The 22,595-nt window shown below is 40.3% G+C and overlaps 1 protein-coding gene across 1 annotated transcript in view; it reads left to right on the top strand.

Annotated features, from left to right (window-relative positions):
- Nucleotides 1-1,677: 1,677 nt before the first annotated feature.
- The window catches only part of Sdc (Syndecan), a 324,323-nt gene continuing 303,405 nt past the window's right edge, over nucleotides 1,678-22,595 (top strand). Inside the window, exon 1 of the mRNA XM_067154838.2 lies at nucleotides 1,678-2,105. Within this exon, the coding sequence (XP_067010939.2) occupies nucleotides 2,040-2,105 (66 nt within the window). The 5' untranslated portion in view covers nucleotides 1,678-2,039. The remainder of the gene's footprint in view (nucleotides 2,106-22,595) is intronic.

The raw sequence follows: 22,595 nt of genomic DNA, 5'->3' as shown, positions 1-22,595 counted from the left end.
AATACACGCGAAGAATAGGATAAACGAGCGGGAAATGTAAGTTACTTTCAGATACTGAAGGTTCGAGATATCAAGGTTCGACTGTAGTTACAAATTGATGATAGAGCACAAGGAAAGTGGTTGTGCATGTCTGTTGCGTGCATGGACGACACCGATACAAGTGTATTATGTTGATATTCAGATTGCAGTACACTACAAAATCTTCCATTAAAATACAGACCAAGAACAATACGATCAAAGTCAACAGTTTTAGGGCGAATGGTATGTTCAGTTTACAATCTAAAATCCAACTTTCCACGCTTCTTAGAAAATATATTCAAGAGATCTTGTTCGTTTTCCAATTATGTGTCTATGAATGTTGAAAAAGCTAACCCATTGAGTCGTTTTTCACTTGTTTATTGTCAACTTCTGTTTATTTTCTTTGTAAAAATTCCACCCCCACCCCCACTGGCTGCGCCCATGTTTTCTCCCATTTGCATTACATTAATTTATTATCATTATTCCCAACATTATGTAGTTTGATTGTCAGTTAATTAAACCACTTTCTCATGTTCCTTGGTAAAAAAGAAAGCAAATCTACATTTCGAACATTGGACTGCCGACAAAATGGGGATCATTTTGAAAGTATTTCAGTGTCATTACTTTCATACAAAAAATCGGAGTGTACACTTTAGTAGTGTTCTTTGTTAGTAATCTCCTTCTTCTTACCCTCCAGGGTTGGTTTTTCCCAGCGATCCCACCTGTACCGCCTCAAAGGCAGTGTCCTAGAGCGTGAGATTTTGGGTCGGGGATAAAGCTGTGGAGGAGTACCAGTACCTCACCCAGGCGGCCTTACCTGCTTTGCTGTGGGGGGGGGGGGGGAGTGATGGTCAGATTGGAAAAGCTAGGCAAGGAAGAGGGAAGGAAGCGGTCGCGGCCGTAAGTTAGGTAGTATCCCGGCATTTGCCTGCGGAAGAAGTGGAAACCACGGAAAAACACTTCAAGGATGGCTGAGGTGGGAATCGAACCCCCTCTACTCAATTGACTCCGAAGGCAGAGCCGGGAATCGAACTCGGGCCTCTGGGGACGGCAGCTAATCACACTAATCACTGCACCACAGAGGCGGAGTTTTATTATATTAATTGTCATTGTTACCAACATTATGTACCTCCATTGTCAGTAAATTAAACCACTTTCTCATGTTCCGTGATATTTACTGATTTACCGAAAATAAATCTATATTTTCACCATTGAACATTGATGACTATCGACATCATTCTGAAAGTATTTCATTGTTACTAGTTTCATGTAAAAATCGAAGTTTGCCAATGTTTCTTGTTAGTACAAGAAATAAAATGTTGCAAAATGGCTGTTGTATAATTTTTGTTTTATAACATTTCGATATGTACGGCCAAAAATATTTTTTTCATTTACCGAGATTCAACGAGTATTATGTGTCAGTATTGTATATCTGCTATGTTTTTTAAATTATCATATACTTGTCAGCAGCTCCTTAAATTGCTTCCTGCGAGATTTTAATATTCCCACCAGTTTGCGGCTTCGCGGTTCCCAGTATCTACCAAAGAAGACTTACCGCATTATCTCTGCCCCTCTTCGTCTAGCAACTGCTTTGACCAGAGGGATTTAGTTGTGAATATTTACCACTAGATCGCGCAAAGGTCGCCCGCTCCCCGGCTCTTGTTCGCAGCATAACATAGGCGGGCTGGCTGGGTGGAGGAAGATAGGAGAGATCTGAGGGATTGCTTAAGAATAGTAGCTGTGTTGGCTCTTTGAGTTTCTGTCTGTTAATTTGAGTTGAAATACACTGTCGTTAATCCGTTAAATTAACTGAAGCAGTCTAGTATCCTTTCGTAACACACTTTCGGTCTAGTTCTTGTCAAAATTCGAGGCGTAGGAATACAATCGGAAGTAGATCCCTACAGTGGATTCATTGATCAGTGTGCTGTGGTGTGTGTGAGGTCTTGTGTGGATAAAAATTGATAAATTTGTGTGTCAAAACGTAGTAAAGTCGAAGAGATTCGGCTTTCTTCCGCGTGGTGATGCATTTAAGGATATATTTCATCGCAGTGGGAGCGGTCCTTCTTGGATACACAAATGCGGATGAGGTAAGTCGAAGAATGTGGTTTTCTTCCAACCTAAACAAAGTTGTTTCTATATAGTGTTCACTATTGTTCAATGATTTTGTCATGGCTGCCAAGGTATATTGACTTTTGCCGCTGTAATATTGCTTTCTATCGAATATTATTTCATCTTGTGAGGTTATGGACATAGATTTGGATGTGTGTCATAGTCAGTAATTGACGGTAAATCGCTAAAAGTCGCAGGTGTTCTCGGTATTCGGCGTTACCGGAAACTGCCCATGTGATTATCAGATGGGAGACCGGACTGTCAAATAGCTCGAGATGCTTGCGTTGGTAACACACCACACCCCATATAATGGCATATTGTTGAATAAATGAATGAATGGTGTTCTTATTGTTCAATTAATGTGATATTTTATTGGGATCATTGATATTGGCGTATTTGTTGTACGATTTTAGCGTTACATAACTACACTAGTCTTCTGCATTGTTGGTGCGGTAAATGTGCCGGTATTTAGTAAGAAATCTACAAAAGTCGTACAATAAGAGTCGCTTATAATTGTAAATTTGTGAAAATAACCCTGTATCTATTTTATAACATCGTTACCTACCTACACGTGCATCGTGTCGTATTGAAAAGGAAATATTAGTGTTAATCGTTGCCTATTTGGCAGTATGAAGACAAATATATGATTATGTCTGTTTTTTATTTATTTTGTTTACCATTTTCATTTTCATTATTTTATGCTCTAGTATGACAATGCATGATTGTGTTACATTACTTAATGAATACCGTGGGACCGCAAAGCCTTCCAATGGAAGATCGTCAAGTTTGTTAATGTGACGAAGGGCTGTGAGTGGACTAGATTAAGCAGACCATTAAACTTGAGAGGTTACTTTATTAACCTCTTATGCTGTCATGTTTCTCTCCTTAATTAAAGTTAACGAAAGTTTACAGATAAGTCCTGAAGTGCCCAAAGAGTGTTAGAATAGCATGAATGTTCGTTCAGTGACCGTGAGTAATTAATTTCAGGATTTAAGATACAATTGGATACAGTTTTAATTTAATAAATTTTATAATTTCTTGCTTGTAATGTGGTGGTAATTTTCATGATATGCTACTTGTCGGGGGAAAGGTCGACCTATGTATACTCTGAAATCTATCATCTATGTGTGAAATTGAAATTCTCTGTTATTTGGTAGGTGATGTAGATTTTTTCTTGTTCATTGCTTGCTAGGGAATTCTGGGATGTTGTTTTGGGAATGTCTTTAAGGGACAGTGACCTCGGTATTGATGTTGCCGGGGTAGCTTGACAAGACTGTCATAGGGCAGACTTCGGATGCAGTAATGTAGGCCATTGGTGTACTCGGTATAGATGAGGTAAATTATTCAGTTACATCAGTTAGGAATTCTCGTAATATCTGAGGAGAATCGTTTAACGCTTTCACGGTAGGGATTACTGTAGTAGAAACTAGCCCACCCTTGCTCTGCCGTCCTATGCCCATATCCGGATTATTTTTTTGCGGGGGGGGGGGGGGGGGGGGAGGGCACTGGAGGCGTTTAGGTTTGGATAGAGACGGGCTGGTGGGGTGGCGGCGGCATAAACAAATATAGGTCACACACAATAAACCAATGAGAAAATTATGATAGAATGGGAAACAGTACTATGTGTATCAATAAGAATGAACAAAGAAATTGATACCGTGTTCTGGATGTGTAGGGTGCGTATTTTGTTAAATACGAGCAAAATGTTTAATGTAACTTTCTTTCTTAATCTGTTTAACCATCCAGGGTTGGATTTTCCCTCTGACTCAGCGAGGGATCCCACCTGTACCGCCTCAAGGGCAGTGTCATGGAGCGTGAGACTTTGGGTTAGGAGGGGGGATACAACTGGGGCGAAGATCAGTACCTCGCCCAGGCGGCCTCACCTGGTATGATGAACAGGGGCTTTGTGAGGCGATGGGAAGATTGGAAGGGATAGACAAGGAAGCGGCCGTGGCCTGAATTTTGGTACCATCCGGGCATTTGTCTGGAGGAGAAGTGCGAAACCACGGAAAACCACTTCGAGGTTGGCTGAGGTGGGAATCGAACCTTTCTGTACTCAACTGACCTCCCGAGGCTGAGCGGGCCCCATTGCAGTCCTCGTGCCACTTTTCAAATTTCGTGACACAGCTGGCAATCGAACCCGGGCCCCCGAGGGTGGCAGCTAATCACACTACACCACAGTGGTAGACTATATATTACAGTCCATCCTTAATAATAATGGCCGTATGACCTCAGCTATGGAGTGCTAGCATTTTGGTTTGACGCCATCTAGGCCGTCTAAGAGTCAGTTTGGATGTTCCGTTTTACTCCAGCAGATGGCAGAGTAAACCGATCTCTCTCGGACGATCTGAGGCTGATTTTTAAAAATTAATTTTCTCGGGCAGACACCGGATGCGCCATCAGTACCGCCCATCTGCTAGCCATGATCGTTAAGGCAAGTTTATGTGGTCTCACACCAGGGTTAGCCGGTCTTGGATTCTTCAGTCCCAGACCTCTCCGCTGTGCTCATTTATGTTGATTCGTCCGTCGGATGGTGACGTTAAGCCTTCAGCAAACCCCTTGGTGCCGATTCCGTGTTTCACCCTGCCATCTCATCATCATTTCCTACACCCAGGCGCGTAGGTCGCCCAGAGGTGTCAACTAGAAAGATCTGCAACACTCTAGGCACTAAAAGCCACACGATAAATAAATATACCGAGCGAGTTGACCGTGCGGTTAGGGGCGCGCAGCTGTGAGCTTGCATTCGGGAGATAGTGGGTTCGAACCCCACTGTCGGTAGCTCTGGACATATTTTTCCGTAGTTTTTCCATTTTCACACCAGCTGGGGTTGTGCCTTAATTAAGACCACGGCCACGTCTTTCCCATTCCTAGCCCTTTCATATCCCATCGTCACCATAAGACCTACCAATATGTGTCGGTGCGACGTAAAGCCAATTGTAAAAAAAATATATAAAAAATGGGTTATGGTCTTCGTACAACGTGATGTCGAAAGGCGCCCCCCCGCCCTTCAAAACTCGGACTACCTCTGCCTCTACCTCTCCCGGGTTTGAACTTCGCGAACTTCCAGATTGTGATGTACCTACAGACTGGTGTATGGTAACAGTCGAGTCAGTTAGGTTCGAGGCGGTAATTTATTTCGTGGACCGGATCACCAATCCGCTCGAATGTGAATGCGCCCCTTTTAACGCAAGAAACTTACTGTACACGCTTAAGGGTGAAAAGGAAGGTGACCGGAAATACCCGATAATTAAATTTACCCCAACTAATCCTACTTCGTGACCGAAGATTTCCACTGGGATTGTAACCAAAAGAGTTTTCTGAGAAATAATATGAAGATGTAGAAGGGGTCATTTCTATTACCGCACTGACTAAACCTTTCACTCTCATACGATGACAGTTCCCCTCATCCTGGTTTTTGTTGTTACAATCATCGAAAAGGCACGAGGGCGATCATTCAACATGATGCTTTTTCCTAAGATAGCACATCTTTTCTCATTGATAGGTACAGTATATGTACGCTTAGCAGAATTAAGTTAAAATAATTTTAATTGAAAACATGAGAAAGAAGACCACATACTACTGTAGTTGTAGGAAATCAAAAATAATGTTAATACGGAAATTTGTCGTTGAAGTACTGTTTCCTCCCAATCCATTTAGTATTTTCCAAGATTATTCAACTGAAATCTGACTTCGTGATAACAGGAGCAATGACAATGATCTCATTTCCTATCATCGTACAACAATGGGAGACATTAAACGGTTATAAATCTTTCTTTCTTAATCAGTTTACCGTCCAGGCCTGGTCTTTCCTTCGGACTCAGCGAGGGATCCCACCTCTGCCGCCTCAATGGCCGTGTTCTGGATCGTGAGACGGTGACTCGGGGGATACAACTGGGGAGGGGACCAGTACCTCACCTACGCGGCATAACTTGCTATACTGAACAGGGGCCTTACGGATTTAGCCTTGTTAAAATGGGAGACAATTCGACGGTGGCGCTCCTAGTGACTTGACCTGAAAAGTCGCGCTAAATTCAAATATCAATGGAAATGCATATACGAAAATGGATAAATAAATTACGTCTAGAAAGAAAGTATTAGGACATTAACTTCGAAGTTGCTAAAGCAATTGTGACTAAATGAATGAAGAATTATTTAAAGACTAAAATTAGACATATAAACAAAATGTGAATTGGACTGCTGAGAAATGACTTGATCTTTCATTTATGCATTACTTTTTTTGCTTTAGCAATCCTCCCTGAACTTTTACGGTTAGATTTGTCTTTTTTCTCATTTAAAAAACATTGTATCATCACATTAAGACACTTGTCAATAAAAATATCGGCACATTCCTTACACACGTGATGCAATGAATTCACATTTAAAAGCTGGACAATTTTCCTCTTAACATGAAGCCTACTAACAGAAAGAAAATCTATAAAATCCCGGCTTTAATCTGAGAAGAGGAATAAAAGAAAGAAAGGTATGACAAGGTTGTCGATAGTGATGCTTTGAGGAATATTTACGTACAATTAGAGTAAAAATGTAACATACCCTTGGCTGTATAGTCGAGGATTTCTAAAGTCGCTGGCCTGGAAATGATCAAAACAGATCTTGTAATTCTTATATAGGCGTAACGTCCCTTCTTTCTTGTACACCTTATCCAAATCACTTCTGTGACATTTCAAAACCCACAGATCACACCTACAACAACACATCGGCATTGAAGGTTAACTGCTGCACTATACAATAAAATATGCGTATTATATTTTAAGCCAGTTAAAATATGGGTCGAGCAGGTCAGAAGATTATGAAGTACTAAAAAAATATCTTTGTCACTGGAAGAATATATGTGAAAACACAATATTACTTACATTTTCTTGTCACCAGGGAGGCGAAAGAAAGACCGCGCATTCTTCTCTACTTCATAGTTACTGCAGCCAAAAACAGCACATACCTTTCCCCTTATGTTGAGAGGAGATATCAAGGAATGACACGCGCTATTTAATTATGTCAACTCACTGAAAACGCATAAATAACACCAAAAACTTCACACACAAATATACGTGCTCTTATGATAGAATCAGTAGTTCTCAGGTCTACCCGCTAGAGAGAGCTCTAATAGCTGTCCCTCGATATCTCGCTGAGTGTCGCGTATTGTCTCTACTGTATTTGGTTACTGTAAGTAACATCACAGCATTTGCCTGGAGGTGGCTGAGGAGGGAATCGAACCTCCTCTACTCGGCTGACCTCCTGAGGCAGAGTGGACTCCTTCCCCCTGTGGGTGAGGGTGGTAGAATAATATCCATGGTATCTCCTGCGTGTCGTAAGAGCGACAAAAGCACGCCCAAGGGGCTCTGAACTTTAGAACGTGAGTTGGCGACTACGGGGCCCTTAGCTGAGTCCTGGAATTGCTTCCACTTATTTGAACCAGGTTCCTCACTTTCATCTAACCTATCCTACCTTCCATGGTCAAGCCTTGTTCTTTTCCGACCCGGACGGTATTAGGTTTGCGAATCCCAGGGAGTCTTTCATTTTCACGCCCTTCGTGGCGTTTGACTTTCTTTGGCCGATACCTTCATTTTTTGAAGTTTCGGATTCCTTCCATTTTTTTCTCTCCAGTTAGTGTTATATAAAGGATGGTTGCATAGTTACACTTACTCTTGAAACAATAATCACCACCACCTGAGTGGTAGAGCCGGGAATCGAGCCCTGTCCTCCGGTAATGGCTGCTAGACAACAGAGGTGGACCAAACGGTTATTAATAAATATTAAAATCAGTTTCAGTGGCTATAATGTAAGTAATAGTTAATGCCATTTTTGTGTGTCGCAATCGGTGCAAGTGACACACTAATCTCAGATTTCCGTTGTCTCCTGGAAGGAATAGCCATGAGCAATTTGATTTGGACAGAAGAGGGCAGCGAAGTAAATTCGAGTGAAGGAAAAGAAGAAAACCGGAAAGGGAGTCTGGGTGCGTATCTGAACAGCCTCCGGTTCTGGGGAAGACGAAGCAAAATCCCAGAAAATGAACATTACTACCAAAAAGTTTTAATTTTCGGACATGCAGTGTCAATGGTTTACCTATTATCCGCGCACTTTTTAGTGATAGATTTTTGTACTCGTTGGAGAAGTAAGAAGGGTTCCGTTAATACTGCCAACTGAATGCAAATGAAATCTGAATTGAATCGATAATATGATCGATCGATATGAATTTTATAAACCTTTATTATTTTAAGCAAACAACTGTGTCACACACACAATATTTAATACTATATAACATTTCCCGTTGCGAAAAGTGTTTCTAGCATGAATTCTATAGTTTAGCTTTGCTGTGTAAACAACAACAGTACGAGTACTTAAAGTGTACGCCAGATGGCGCACAGCGATGATAAGCGATTCTTAGTTTGTGTTTCAAAGGTTGCCAATACGAATCTCGAAGATAACCAAAGTCGACCGCTTCAGCACTATGTTGTAAATCTATCACTAAAAAGTGCGCAGATAATACTAAGATTTGCTCAGGGACCCCTCCTGGAAAGAACTTTAGAATAATCCCTTCTTCTTTTTCTAGGATTTAACCATTCTGTAGCGCAGGTTCCCAAAAAATGCAAAATATAACAAAATATTGTTTATATGGAAACGACAGATTAATGTTTTGGCACAATAGTTCCTAACAAAAATTATGGTCGAAAAAATCAGTCCCTAATACGAAGAATACCGTCAAATAAAACCTCATTCCAAACTATAATTCGTCAAGACAAAAATCTTCCCTTAAACTTTCGCCAGACTAGGAAATGATATCCGAGTAGTTTTGCTAGAGAATTTGGATGATGTCTTTCACAAATTGATCGCTGTACAGTTGTGTTCGTCCGAAGTTGGTAGGAATCCGTCAAGTTCCGTCTCCTCACACCTCATGAGGTGGCATATGGCAACCAGGGGGCAGTCAGCTGAATCTGGTATTGCTCCCACTTACTTGTATAAGGCTCCTTCTCTCCCCCTGTGGGTAGAATAACGTTCACGCTATTGGGAGAGTGGGTTGGCGACGACGGGGCCCTTAGCTGAGTCTTGGATTGCTTCCACTTGTGCCAGACTCCTCATTTCCATCTATTCTATCTCCCTTGGCCAACTCTTGTTTTTTATCCACCCCGATGCTATTACAACATTCGAAGTCTGGGAGAGTCTTTCATTTTCACGCCCTCCGTGGCCCTTGTCTTTCTTTGACCAATATCTACATTTCGCGAAGTGTCGGACTCCTTCCATTTATTCCCTCTGATAATTGTTAAATGAGGATGGTTCCCCAGTTGTACTTCCTCTTAAAACAATAATCACCGAGCTCGATAGCTGCAGTCGCTTAAGTGCGGCCAGTATCCAGTATTCGGGAGATAGTAGGTTCGAACCCCACTGTCGGCAACCCTGAAAATGGTTTTCCGTGGTTTCCCATTTTCACACCAGGCAAATGCTGGGGCTGTACCTTAATTAAGGCCACGGCCGATTCCTTTCCACTCCTAGCCCTTTCCTGTCCCATCGTCACCGTAAGACCTATCAGTGTCGGTGCGACGTAAAACAACTAACAAAAAAAAATCACCACCACCCTAAGAAGCACCTTAAAGTGTTTTCCTTGTGGTGTTAACTATTGTTTCAAGAGGAATTGCAATTGAGCAGCCTTCTTTCCTATCCCACCTCCATTGATCAGTTCTTGTCCTGTGTTCTTTCTTCGACGATCGGTTAGAACAGGGTGAGGAGTGAAAAGGAATCGAGTGAATCATTAATTAGTATATGACTGGTGTGAAAATGGGAAACCGCAGAAAACTATCTTAAGGGCTGCCGTCAGTGGGGTTCGAAGCAACCACCTCCCGAATGCAAGCTTACAGCGATCCGACTGGCTCGGTGACTCTTGTTCTTTTCCCATCCCGAAAGTTTCTCTTCGTTGCACGCCCTCCTTTTTAGCCGATACCTTCTTGCGTCGAAGGAATGTACCTCTTCCTTTTTTTCCCCGTCGGATTAGTCTTGAGAGAGGGTAGTTACTCAAATGTAGGCATACTTCCTCTTAAAACAAGTCACTATCACATTCGGTTCCTTGGTGAAACCTCTACTGTCTATCGTTGCATCACCTGTGACACACATCACGACACGCTAACGAGATATTCTAACTTCGGAAGCACACCTCATGCTATACCGATTCTGGTTTTGATATCCTGGTGTTTATATTGAGGTTGATAATTGTGTTAAGCTTGTTTATATATGGAGAATAATTTACACTTAACAGTGTTTAGTTCGTACTGAATCTGCTGATGATGCCGATGTATAGCTTCTTAGAACAATCATAATCACATCGTCATCAGCATTCCTCTGCACTGTGGCTGACTTGTCAGCGCTTTGGCCTTACAGCCTCAGTGTCCTGCGTTCGATTCCCCTAGGCTTCAAATTAGAGAGAATCAGAATGCCAGCATTTGAATTATGGACGTTAGATTTCTGCCTGGCACCCTAAATCATAGGTTTTCAGCTGGGGCGCCTTGAATGACCTGCAGGGGCACCTGGAGCTTTCCGTGTTAGCTGTGTCGACTTACAAATAAAATTGAAAAAAGTTTTTTTTAAGTCTTTGTGAAATTGTAACGTGTTAGTATTTTATTTGTGTGAATTGGATCGCGTGTGAGCTTGCCTCGGAAACCTGCGAGTGTGTTGATTTGAACGAAGTTCTGCAAATTGTCAAATGTGCCGAACATAGTTAAAACTCGACCTCTTAAAGCTAGATTTTTCAGTATAAAATATGCCAAGATATGGGGCTGACTGTATGTCTCTCTTATAGCAGCAATCTATGGCTTCCCAGAAGAAATACAGTGACTCGCATAATTATTTGGACAGACATGACTTATTACATTTTCCTTTGTATTAGTGATTTCTGTAATAACAAATCACTGATATAAATTGAATACAAGTTTCTGTAAGGAATATAAAAATTAAAAGACCATCATTCTTCTAATGAACACTGTCAATGAAAATATAATAATTAAAAAACAAAATAAAACTCAAACCAACATTGCACAACATTATTCGGACACTTTCTTTTTTACTTATGATCCTAAAGGTTCAGCGCCTGGTTGTCCGTTCTTTCATTTTAATTACTTCCCTGGGTCGACTTGGCATGCTCTCCACTAATTTCCGGGTGTAATCGGGAGATATCTTCTGCCACTCTTCTTGAAGTCGGTTTTTCGGCTGTTCTCTAGATGTGATTGTTGTTTCTCTTATTTCTTGATCAAGTTTGTCCCAAAGGTTCTCAATCACATTCAAGTCTGGTGATTAAGGGGGAGGATGAAGTACCTTTGGACAATTAAACAATAACCACATCCTTACATTCCAGACCATATGCTTTGGGTCGTTATCTTGATAAAACTTAAAATGTTCACCAATTCCCATATTTTCGGCACTCTTTTTCATATTGTCCCTCAGTATTCTAAGGTATTGAAAGTGGTCAATTTTACCTTCAAAAAAATCCAATTCACCAACTAGATTCGTCGACATGCACCCCCACACTATTACATGTCCACCGCCATCCTTCACAGTTGCTTTGAGATTTTTCTCTTGAAGCTCAGTATTAGGACGCCGCCAAACTGTTATCCTCTCATCAGACTGAAATATGTTAAATCTACTCTTATCAGCAAATATAACGTCATTCCACCACTCATTGTCCTGTCCAACATACTGTTTTGCAAACAGCATTCTCTTTCTTCGATTTACTTGATTTTTGAAGGATTTCCTTCTTGCAATATGGCCGTGGAAGTTACCTCTTCTGAGCACTCTCCGTTTTGTTTCGGGATGCACTTTCTTTCCGGTGTCTGCGGCAATCTCCGTAATGAGTTTTGGAGCACTAAACTTGGGTTCCTTTTTTGTCTTTCTGGTGATATAACACTCTTCTCTCACAGAAAAAAGTTCTTGGACGTCCCGTGTGCGGTTGGTGTTCAATTCTGTCTTTCTCCCGGAATCTTGTGATGATATCAGAGACTGTACTTTTCTTCATTTGTAACATTTCAGCGATATGACGACAAATTTCACCTTTGGCATGGTGGAAAAATGACTAGCTGCCGCTGTTCAATTGTACTCTCTCTTCCTCTGTGGGCCATTTTCTCTTAGATTGTGCATAGTACTCCAACTCTTTGAATGTTTACGTTTTTTTAAATTTTTTATTTATTCACGAAGCACAAGATACAGCTACACTGAGCAAATTTCACTTGCACTGTCAACAGACTATTTCACAAACGTAAACTTTCATAATAAAATATAACAAACATAACAAAATATAACAAGATCAGGTACACATCCTACTAATAACTGTCCAAATCGAAAACCATGAGAATGTCCATGTTCATAGCCAAGTCGTCGTGGGTCAAGATGGCGGTATAATCCCTTCACATCAACTTATCTTTAAGATACTATTTACACACCTCTCGAATACACTTTTATTTGATGCTATATCAAGATCTTGTCTCCTATTAATATTGTTAAAGAGTGTTGGGAGGCGGATTAGGAAAGATCGTTGAAGTATTGAGTGCTGAGTGCGGGGAATGTGGAGAAGGTCTTTGGTTCTGGTGGAGCGGGAAGGAACGCGGAGAGAGAAGAGTGAGACAAGATGTTCCGAGCGGTAATGTCCATTTAAGATCTCATGGAGGAAACTCAGGTCAGCTACCTGTCGCCTGATGTGCAGCGGTGACACATGAATTGCCATTAATACCTGCTGCGTAGACAGATTTCTGAGCTTGGGGTTTCTGTTCCTTACAATTGCAGCAAAGAAGGACACTGCTCTGTCTAACTGCTTAGTATTGGAGGGGGCGGCTGTTGTCCAAATCGGACAAGAGAGGTTGAACGATCGTGAGGAAGAAGTGACGAAGAGCAATGGGGTCAGAAATTTCTGTTAAGCGATAGAGAATGCCTAGTAATTTCATAGCCTTGGTTGTATATGTTTCTATATGGGTCTTAAATTGTAATTTTGTATCGAATATTACGCCTAGGTCACGCTGTTGCGTAACCACGGTGATGGGCTTGTCGAGTAGGTAATATGATGTCGGTAGAGGAGATTTACGCAGTGTTATGGTCATGTGGCTGCATTTTTGTGGATTGGGGATAAGTTTCCAAGTACGGCACCAGTTTGAGAGGACATTAAGTGAGGCCTGTAGCAGAGCTGCATCTGCTGGATTCCTGATCTCCCTAAATATCTTGCAGTCGTTCATGCTGTCCATGGCTCTTCTACATACGACCTCTGCATGGCAACTGACTTGTGTCCGAATAATTTTGTTGAAGCACGTTAACTGAGTTCTGAGGTTCCAGGGTCACTGGTTCTCTCCTGTTTACTTAAAGTACACATTTCAGCGCCGTGTTGAATCTGTCAAATTGGGTTCTATCAGAAACTAGTTTGCGTGTACAGTATTTTCTCTGAACCATAGGGCCAGAGTGTGTAGAAAAGACTATAATTCACGTGTCCGAATAATTATGTGAGTCACTGTATATTAATCGTGCGTTTCTGAACTTCGACGGGAATCTGTTATGTAGAAGAAAATCATGGCATTGCCAAATGCTTTCTGGACACTTTCTGTTGAAAGTTACTTATTTAGGTTTTATTTTTTGCAAAATGTAACTCTATAGATGTCTTTGCCAGGAAGTACAACCCTTTTGCTTGAGCTTATTATGAAATTTTGGATTTCGGCTGATTCTTTGGAAGAGGAAAATCGGTAAAGGGGGAGAAAAGAACTACTTTCCATATTTGCAGCATTTCATAATAGTAAATGAAATAGACTGTACTGCATAATTGAAGGGCATTTTATTTTGAAACGTAAACTTTGACAAGTAGGCTATCAGTGGGTTCAAAATCCTTCCGCTAGTGATGCTGCTTCGGACTTCAGTAGAACTTTCATCAGATTCTTCACTAAAAATGGACCTTGCCAATATTTTGGTATCCAGTAGGACGGGAATTCCAAGCTTCAGCAAGAGAGCACTGAACATATTGCTGTAATTCCTTTTGCAACCTCCTATCTTTGTGAGCGTGGGTTTTCAGTAGTGGCTGTCATAAAAAGCTAGTACAGATCAAGACTGTGTAGGGAAGGAAATGTTGAGTAGCTGTGCCTGCATCTCAGTTAGTGCTAAGATTTAGTGATGGGATAATCGAATAACCTTCTTCCGATTACTTAAATAATCGAATGAGTTTCAAATATCATTCAGTTGTATCGTATAGAATGTTCGGATGAGTCATGAATCAATTTTTCGGTTTAAGTATGTCGGATGAATAATCGATTGTTATAAGCGAATAGATGAATTCTTATGAAAAATAGAAATACACATTTTTCCAAAAGTACCTCCAAATGTTGAAACTAAATGAGTGAATTAACAGTCTTAATAACATCACTTTTCATTCTATTATTTCGAAAGTATTCACTGTTCAATTGCCTCATTCATTCGAATGGAGTTTCGGATGAATAATCGAATAAACGATTATTTTATATTCGATTATCCCATCACTACTAAGATTTGACAAGCTGTGAAACTAGCAAGCAGGCTAGCTCAAGTTTCACCCAGATAAAAGTTTGTGGTGAATCTTAACTTTATGCGTAATATTTTGTTTTATAATTTTTCTTTAATTTTGTTTACACTTTTTAAAAATATCAGAACATTATCTGTTCTGTTTTTATAACTTAGTGAAGGTTTTTCGTACTTGCACTTTGTGTGTAAAAGGTTCCTTTTCTTGTACGTTGGTTAGTATTTTTTTTCCACAGATTCTTGAAGTAAATGTCAAAATAGTTCTCACTGTGTATCCGACAGGGGTGCCACGGAAACAATGTTGTTGGTCAGTTGAGCCATGGGCTCGTAAAGGTTGAAAACCACTGTCCTAAATGAATTCCGTGTTAGCTGTGTCGACTTACAAAGAAAATTGAAAAGAGGTGTTTTTATTATTATTATTATTATTATTATTATTATTATTATTATTATTATTATTATTATTATTATTTGTTGGAGCAACAGAGACTAACAGTTAGAGTTACAGAGGATTTTGCTGTGATTGCTGGTTTCACCATCTGTTTTATATTGAAGCAGCTATGGCCGTCTTCCTCAGGCACAAAGGATCGGCTGCTCTACAACTCGGCACGCCTGCTACTACCTTGCTATGAGCCATCTGCCTGGTTCTCCTTGTGTTTATGTAATAACCCAGTCATTCATTTACATGTAGGTGACAGGTTTCACATCTGTTTCTTTATCAGCTGAGGCGTTTAAAAGACTTCTTTCACTTTCCCGTTAAGGACGTAGGAGTTTAAAACGTCACCCGAGACGAGTTTCGCGTCAGACTACTCAAGGAAACTACTTATTCACTCGTATGCCTAAAGAACGGCATCACACAGCTTCTTTTTACGTAATGCTCGTCGGGCAGTTCTCCTCCTGTGGGTGAGACTCAGGGTTACCAACCTCAGTTATGAAACTTTGCTGTCAAATTTCAAAAATGTGGATTTTGTTTTCTGCTAGCATAGAGTGCAGCATAAGTCGCTACCCTGTAATGCAGTTATCGTTCCGATGTTATTGAACTTAGAAATACAGTATTAGAACATCGATATGGCAAGTCTGGATGATGATATGATGATGATGTAGGGAGAGGCTAATCCCGCCGTCGACACGTGGCCTTCTCGTGTCGAATAACACCAAGGGGTCCGCTCAAGGCTTAACGTCTCCATCGGACGGATGAATCACCATCAGCAGCGTCATATGCCCTCACTCTGTATGAAGACTGCGGAGAGGTTTGGGATTGAATCCAGGCTTTTGGCACGCTATCCAGTGATTAATAATTGTTTCGTCCTGTGGGTGGGGGCGGTAGCATAACACCCACGGTATTCCCTGCCTCTCGTAAGAGACGAATAAGAGGGGTGCCAGAGGCTCTGAACTTGGGAGCGTGGGTTTGTGACCACAGGGTCCTTAGCTGAGTCCTGGTATTGCTTCCACTTACTTTGCCAAGCTCCTCACTTTCATCTATCCTATCCAACCTTCCTTGTCAACTCTTGTTCTTTTCCGACCCCGATGGTATCGGGTTGCGAGGCCTAGGGAGTCTTTGATTTTCACGCCCTTCGTGGCCCTTGTCTTCCTTTGGCCGATAACTTCATTCTTCGAAGTGTCGGATCCCTCCATTTTTTATCTCTGATTAGTGTTAATAGAGGATGGTTGCCTAGTTGTACTTCCTCTTAAAACAATAATCACAAACTTAGGACTTGTTTTTCACCATCTCCCCTACCCTGCCGGCCAACATTCTGATAGTGAACATTTTTTCGACCAACGGGACTCGAATCGGCTAATCACGGTGTCATACGCCTTAACAATCATGGCCACAGGCAGGTATTCTCTATGCATTGCAAACAATGTTTGACCACACATTTGACTATCGTATCAAGCAGGTGTGAGAAGTTATCGAAAGTGTTGTCAAACTCTTCAAATATTTCAGGTCGGTCGGTTTTGCAGCAAACTCTCTTTCCGTCTTAATCCCCCCACATGGCAAAGGCGTAAGGTCCGGTGACATTGGAGGCCACTCAGTAGGAGTACCATGTCTGCTTGTCGCATTGAATTTGTACTTGTCCTCCTCCTACAATCAGCTGATTACTAGAATTTCATTAACATCTCCGCAATCGGTTGCTAGCGGGGTGTCGTTATAATAGGCGAATACCTATTTAAGTGAAATTAAAACCTCATTGCATTCCTTAAATGCAGAAGATAAACTACCCATCCACTCCCTGGCGGTGGGGGTGATTGAATACATCACGGTATCCCCTTCCTGCTGTAAGAGGTGACTGAAAGAGAACCACAGGCGTTTTTAACTTGGGTGCGTGGGTTGATGACCGCGGGGTATCTAGCTGAGCCTGGCATTGCTTCCACTTACTTGTGTCAGGCTCCTCACTTTCGCGTTTTCTATCCTACCTCTCTTGATCAACTTTTGTTCTCTTCCGACCCCGCCTATTTATGAGACCTAGGGAGTCATTTTCACGCTCTGATGGCCCTTCCCTTTCTTTCTTCAAAGGGTCACTTCTCTTTTTTGTGCGCGGATGGTGGAGCGCTGACCTTCTGAGCTCATGTTCGCGGGCTCGATGCCGGCTCAGTCCGGTGGTACTTTAAGATGCTGAGATTTACTGGCATGTAAACGAACTTCTACGGGACAAAATTCCGGCACTTTGGTGCCTTCGATGACCGTTAAACTAGTTCGTGGATCACAAAACCATTGTTATTTGCTGTTTTTTGTTTTGATTCGTTATGCCCAACTAAGGAGCTCGTGAGAACTTACTTAATAATAATAATAATAATAATAATAATAATAATAATGTTATTTGTTTTACGTCCCACTAACTACTTTTTAAGGTATTCGGAGACGCCGAGGTGCCGGAATTTAGTCCCGCAGGAGTTCTTTTACGTGCCAGTAAATCTACCGACACGGGACTGTCGTATTTGAGCACCTTCAAATACCACCGGACTGAGCCAGGATCGAACCTGCCAAGTTGGGGTTAGAAGGCCAGCGCCTTAACCGTCTGAGCCACTTAGCCCAGCTTACTTAGCACAACATTTCTTCTTGTCTTCCCAAAATCTCTTCATCGTTTCGCTCTGCTCCTTTCTGCATTCTTCCGTCCATCCTGTAGCTTGTTTTTTTTGGTTGATCAGCAAATTTGTTTCTTTATGAGATTTCTGATTTTTTTTTCTGTCTGCATGATTTCTTCATTTATACCAACTTTCCGAAATTCTTTATTTCTGTAAAGCCAGTTGTTGTGATCATTTAGAGATACTGCGAGATTTAGCATTTTCTTTGTTAGCCTATTGTCATCCATCTTGATCAGGTGACCATAGAATTTTAATCTTCTTTTTCTAATGGTGTCTGTGATATTTTCTGTTACTTTATAGATTTCCTGTGATTTCTTTTTCATCCAAATGCATTTCCGCATTTAGGTCCTAGAATTTTCCTGGGAATTTTCCTCTCTTGTTTCTCGATGTTTTTTAAAAATTTGTGATCTGTCACCAATTATCAGAGTTTCTGATGCATAAAGGGCTTCCGGTTTGACAACTGTGTTATGTGGTAATTTTCCGTTTTGGGATATAGATTTTTTGTTGTATCTGCACCAGACAATTTTGTATGCTCTTTGTAATTTTGTAATTCTCTTTGTTTGCTTGCTGACTTATCCCGTTTGGTTGTATAATTTCGCCAAGGTATTTGAATTTATCTACTTGGGAGATTTCTCCATGTTATTATTATTTATTATTTTCTTCGTTATGCCCAACTAAGGAGAGCGATTGAACTTATTTAGCTGATGTTGTTGCCTTTTTCTTCTCCCAAAATCTCTTCATCTCTTCCCTGTGCCTTTTCTTGCAATCTTCTGTCCCGGTTTTGTTGCTGCTGGCGCTTGGATGGTGTGTAAAGTGGTGACTGTCGACTAATTTTCTGAACTTACATGTAGCACAATGTCATCTGTGATGCCTATTTCCGGAAGATCTCTTTTCCAACTTCGAGCAGCCAATTGTGTTTTATTTTCATTGATAGGGTAAGGTTGAGAATTTTTTTGGTCAATCTTTATTTACTCATTCTCGGAATATATCCGTAAAATTTCAAACGTCTTTTCCGAAATGTATCTGAGATTTTCTCTGAGTGTTGGTACAGGTCATGAGATTTCGTTATCAGATTCCCCCTGTACAGAATGCTCCAAAAATTTGCGTAATATTCTTCTGTCTTGCTTTTGCACATCCTTAATGAATGACCTGCCCTCAATGATCAGTGCTTCAGGCTTGATTACAGTGTGTAATGCCTTAATTTTGCATTTCGGGATATAGATTTTTCATTATATCTGTTCCAAGTAGTAGTTTGTAATTTCGAGACCCTTTCTTTGTTTGCTTGAGTCCTGAAGGTTGGATGACTTCTCCCAGGTATTTGAATTTAGACACTTGGGGTATTTTCCCGTATTAGATTTTCATTGCTTGTCCATCTAGGTACCGAAGAGATCCTTCCATGTTGTAAGTTTTCTGGTATGAGATCTGTTGTCCTGTTCTGGATGTAACGGCTTCCTGTCTGTTATGGGAAAACACTGATAAGTCATCAGCGAACGCCAAATTCTATACATTAATTTTGTTTTCACGTAATCTGCCAAGGGTTACTCCTTTAACTTCTGTTTTCCAAATCCTAATCGCTATTTCCAAAACAAAATTAAACAATAAAGGGGACAACCCGTCTCCTTGTCGAACTCTTGTTTTAACATCAAATGACTTAGACAGTTCCCCGAGAATTTAACCTTTGAAGTGGTGTCTGTTAGTGTTTGCATGATTAATTATCTTGTTTTCGTGTCTACTTTGAATTCTTCCAGTACACGGAAAAGTGCCGGTCTGTGTATGGAGTCATATGTTGGTTGACCAGGCGTTCTCTTTTATCCGTACATGTCCTCCTTTTCAGACCATTGCTGATTATTTACAAAACCCGAAATGTCCTTTTGTGTGTGTGTGTGTGTGTGTGTGTGTGTGTGTGTGTGTGTGTGTGTGTGTGTGTGTGTGAATCTGGTTATTTTGCGGAAATCAGTTTTACTAGTTTTTTTTTTTTTTTTTTTTTTTTTTTTTTTTTTTTTTTTTGCAAGTATTCTTCATTACGCGAGAGTAGTAACTTCTCTGAATTTAACAAGTTACCTTGTAGTCAGAAATGGACAAAGTATTTCAATTCACCTAAGCAAGAGTTACTGAAACTTGAAGATTTTTTTTTTTTTTTTTCTACAACAGGCCACAATGCAAGTGTAGAAAAAGTATTTTCATTGATCTCAGCACAACGGACTTATAATAGGAAGCGTTTCAAGGTAGAATCTTTGAAAATCCTCGCAATGATTCATTATAGTATAAAGGAATTTACATGTGTGTCTTTTTTTAAGAATATTTCGACACGCCAAAACTCCCGAAAGCAAGTGAATCTTCAGAAAAGTATCTGCAAGGCTTGCAAATCAGTTTCATTGTTTAAATTTTGTAAGAATTTAGGCCTACTGTATAATATGGAAATTAATACAGTTTATGTATGTGAAAATTAGAACATTTACGTCTAAATTTAGAATTTCTGGGGAATTTCTGTCCTATTTTTTCCCGGCATCATCCTCCTTTTAAAAAAAGTTTTGCCCACAATTTTATCTATTTGCACCTGGTTGCCCTAGTCATATGCCTTTTTTGAACTCCACAAAAGTAATCTCCGTTTGCCTGCTTTTACGAATTTGTAGGATGGTCTTGAGGTTAAGAATCTGTTCTGCGCACGACCTGCCTTTCCTGAACTCTGCCTGATATTCTCCAATCAAATGATCTCTTTGCATTTCAAGTATCTTGAGTAGCAGTCATGATATTATTATTATTATTATTATTATTATTATTATTATTATTATTATTATTATTATTATTATTATTATTATTATTCGCGTGTTTTTCTCTTCTGATTATAATTCTCTAGCTGCACTGTACTTTCCCATAATAATCTCTTCTTCCCGCTGGGGAGTCTTCAATTTGCTCGCCTTTTAGGGTACTTCCCTTTCTTTATGTCCACACCTTCCTACTTCGGACAGTCAGACCTCTTTCGTCTTATTATTGTGATTGGAAAGAACTGCTTATCTAAAGTAGCGGTCGACAAATACTGCGCTTACGTTAGCTATGGGAAAGCATAGTCATAGAAGGTCGAGATATGATTATCTCCGCTCAGACAACTGTCGGCATTTACACTGTTCAAACTATGATACATTCTAGTAATAGGCCTAAATCAAGACGAAGTATGGTGACAGAAAGAAAGTCCACAAGTTCAAGTATCTAGGGAAGATACTGACTCCTAACAACGCGAAGCCAGCTATCGAAGGAAGAGCAAAGACGATGGAGATTGCTTTGAGACTATGGCAGGAAACTTATAAGTCCAAATCCCTTTCCTATCAGATATCGTGGGGAAACCCGAATGCCTCTATGCAGCAGAGACAGAAAGGGGGTTACCGAAATAGAAAAGAAAGATCGTACATTTCCGAGGAAAATTCTGGGCCCCAAGAAAGCAACCTTCCGTTTGAGATCAAATCAAGAGCTGTATGAAAAATGCGAGAAAATTTTAACCTCGATAAGAAAAAGGCGACTGACTTTCTATGGACACCTGAGAAGAATGGGACCGGAACGCCTAGCAAATAAGATCCTCATGTTCCAGGAAAGAAGAAAGACCCAAGTACCATGGCTGAAAGAAGTTCATCAAGATCTTTAAAAAATGTGGCATTGAGGATGGGGGAACTAGCAAAAGCGAGCCAGAGAATGGAGTATTGGCGTAGAAATAAAGAACATCAACAGTCAAGGAAGTTGGGTAATCATAACCCATAGGAGGTTGAAACGATCCTAAATAAATAAATAAATAAATAAATAATAATAATAATAATAATAATAATAATAATAATAAACTCTACTTCTCTTTTATTAGTGTCACTAGTCATTGTTCCATTTTAAAAATGCAACGTTCTAAAATAATACACATTCGGATAATTATTAAAATTTGTGCATGGGCTACAATTATTATGTGCGCTTCGTTACACTACGCTATTGTTAAAACAACACACCAATAGCACTTGCCGTTTCAGAAATATTTGGAATGCAAGTTTCAGGCGATTCATCCTGTATAATAATAATAATTTTTATTTGTTCGTCCCGTTTCCGTCACGTGATCTACGACATAGTCCACCACCTACTGCTAAACACAATACCGCATGAAGTGAAAGAACATGCCTACTGACGTTCCAAGACCAACTACAACTTATCCCTTTCAGACCTGAAAGAAAACTGGCGGTGTGAATTTTTGTTTGTATGTCAAAAACTGACTAAAATGCTCTTAAATACATGTTTTTACAGTTTATGTTACAAAATAAGAACTATCGGCTGAAAAACAGAACCCACACAATTGTGCGTCTTAGGACTTCATTCACTACTTGCAAAAAAATAAAAAAATAAAAAATTCAACTCAGTACATGTGAATATGCACATGTACATGATCAAATGTTCTATTTTACAGTGTGGAACGATTTTAAACAATTAAAATCTTATACATTACATTTCTCATGTAGAGTACGAGTTTTTCTTTCACAGTCCTTTTTGTGACAGCACCCAGCACTCCTGCATGCATTGGCGGTAAGAAAACCTAGCCCGCACATATGTGCGTATCAACATTCAAAACCTCAGGGTATTACGTACAATGTTGTAAGTTCACAATTTACGTTTGCTACACAATCTACACACTTCATTGATTATATTCTGATATTCAGTAAAGCTTCAAGATTAATATGAATGCAATAAATAAATACTTACTTTAGGCATTACTGCTTCCCGCCATATTCCTAATCAACTGTATTTTTAAACTCTTCTTCCTCCCCCCCCCCCCCCCCTGGTGGTCAAGTGTTAAATAAAAACAGCTGAAGTACATGCTACGTGTCCCGCACAACACTGAAGTCCGG

Source organism: Anabrus simplex, chromosome 10, assembly GCF_040414725.1.
Source record: "Anabrus simplex isolate iqAnaSimp1 chromosome 10, ASM4041472v1, whole genome shotgun sequence".
In the NCBI taxonomy this organism is placed as follows: domain Eukaryota; kingdom Metazoa; phylum Arthropoda; class Insecta; order Orthoptera; family Tettigoniidae; genus Anabrus; species Anabrus simplex.
This window is presented reverse-complemented; position numbering and strand designations above follow the sequence as displayed.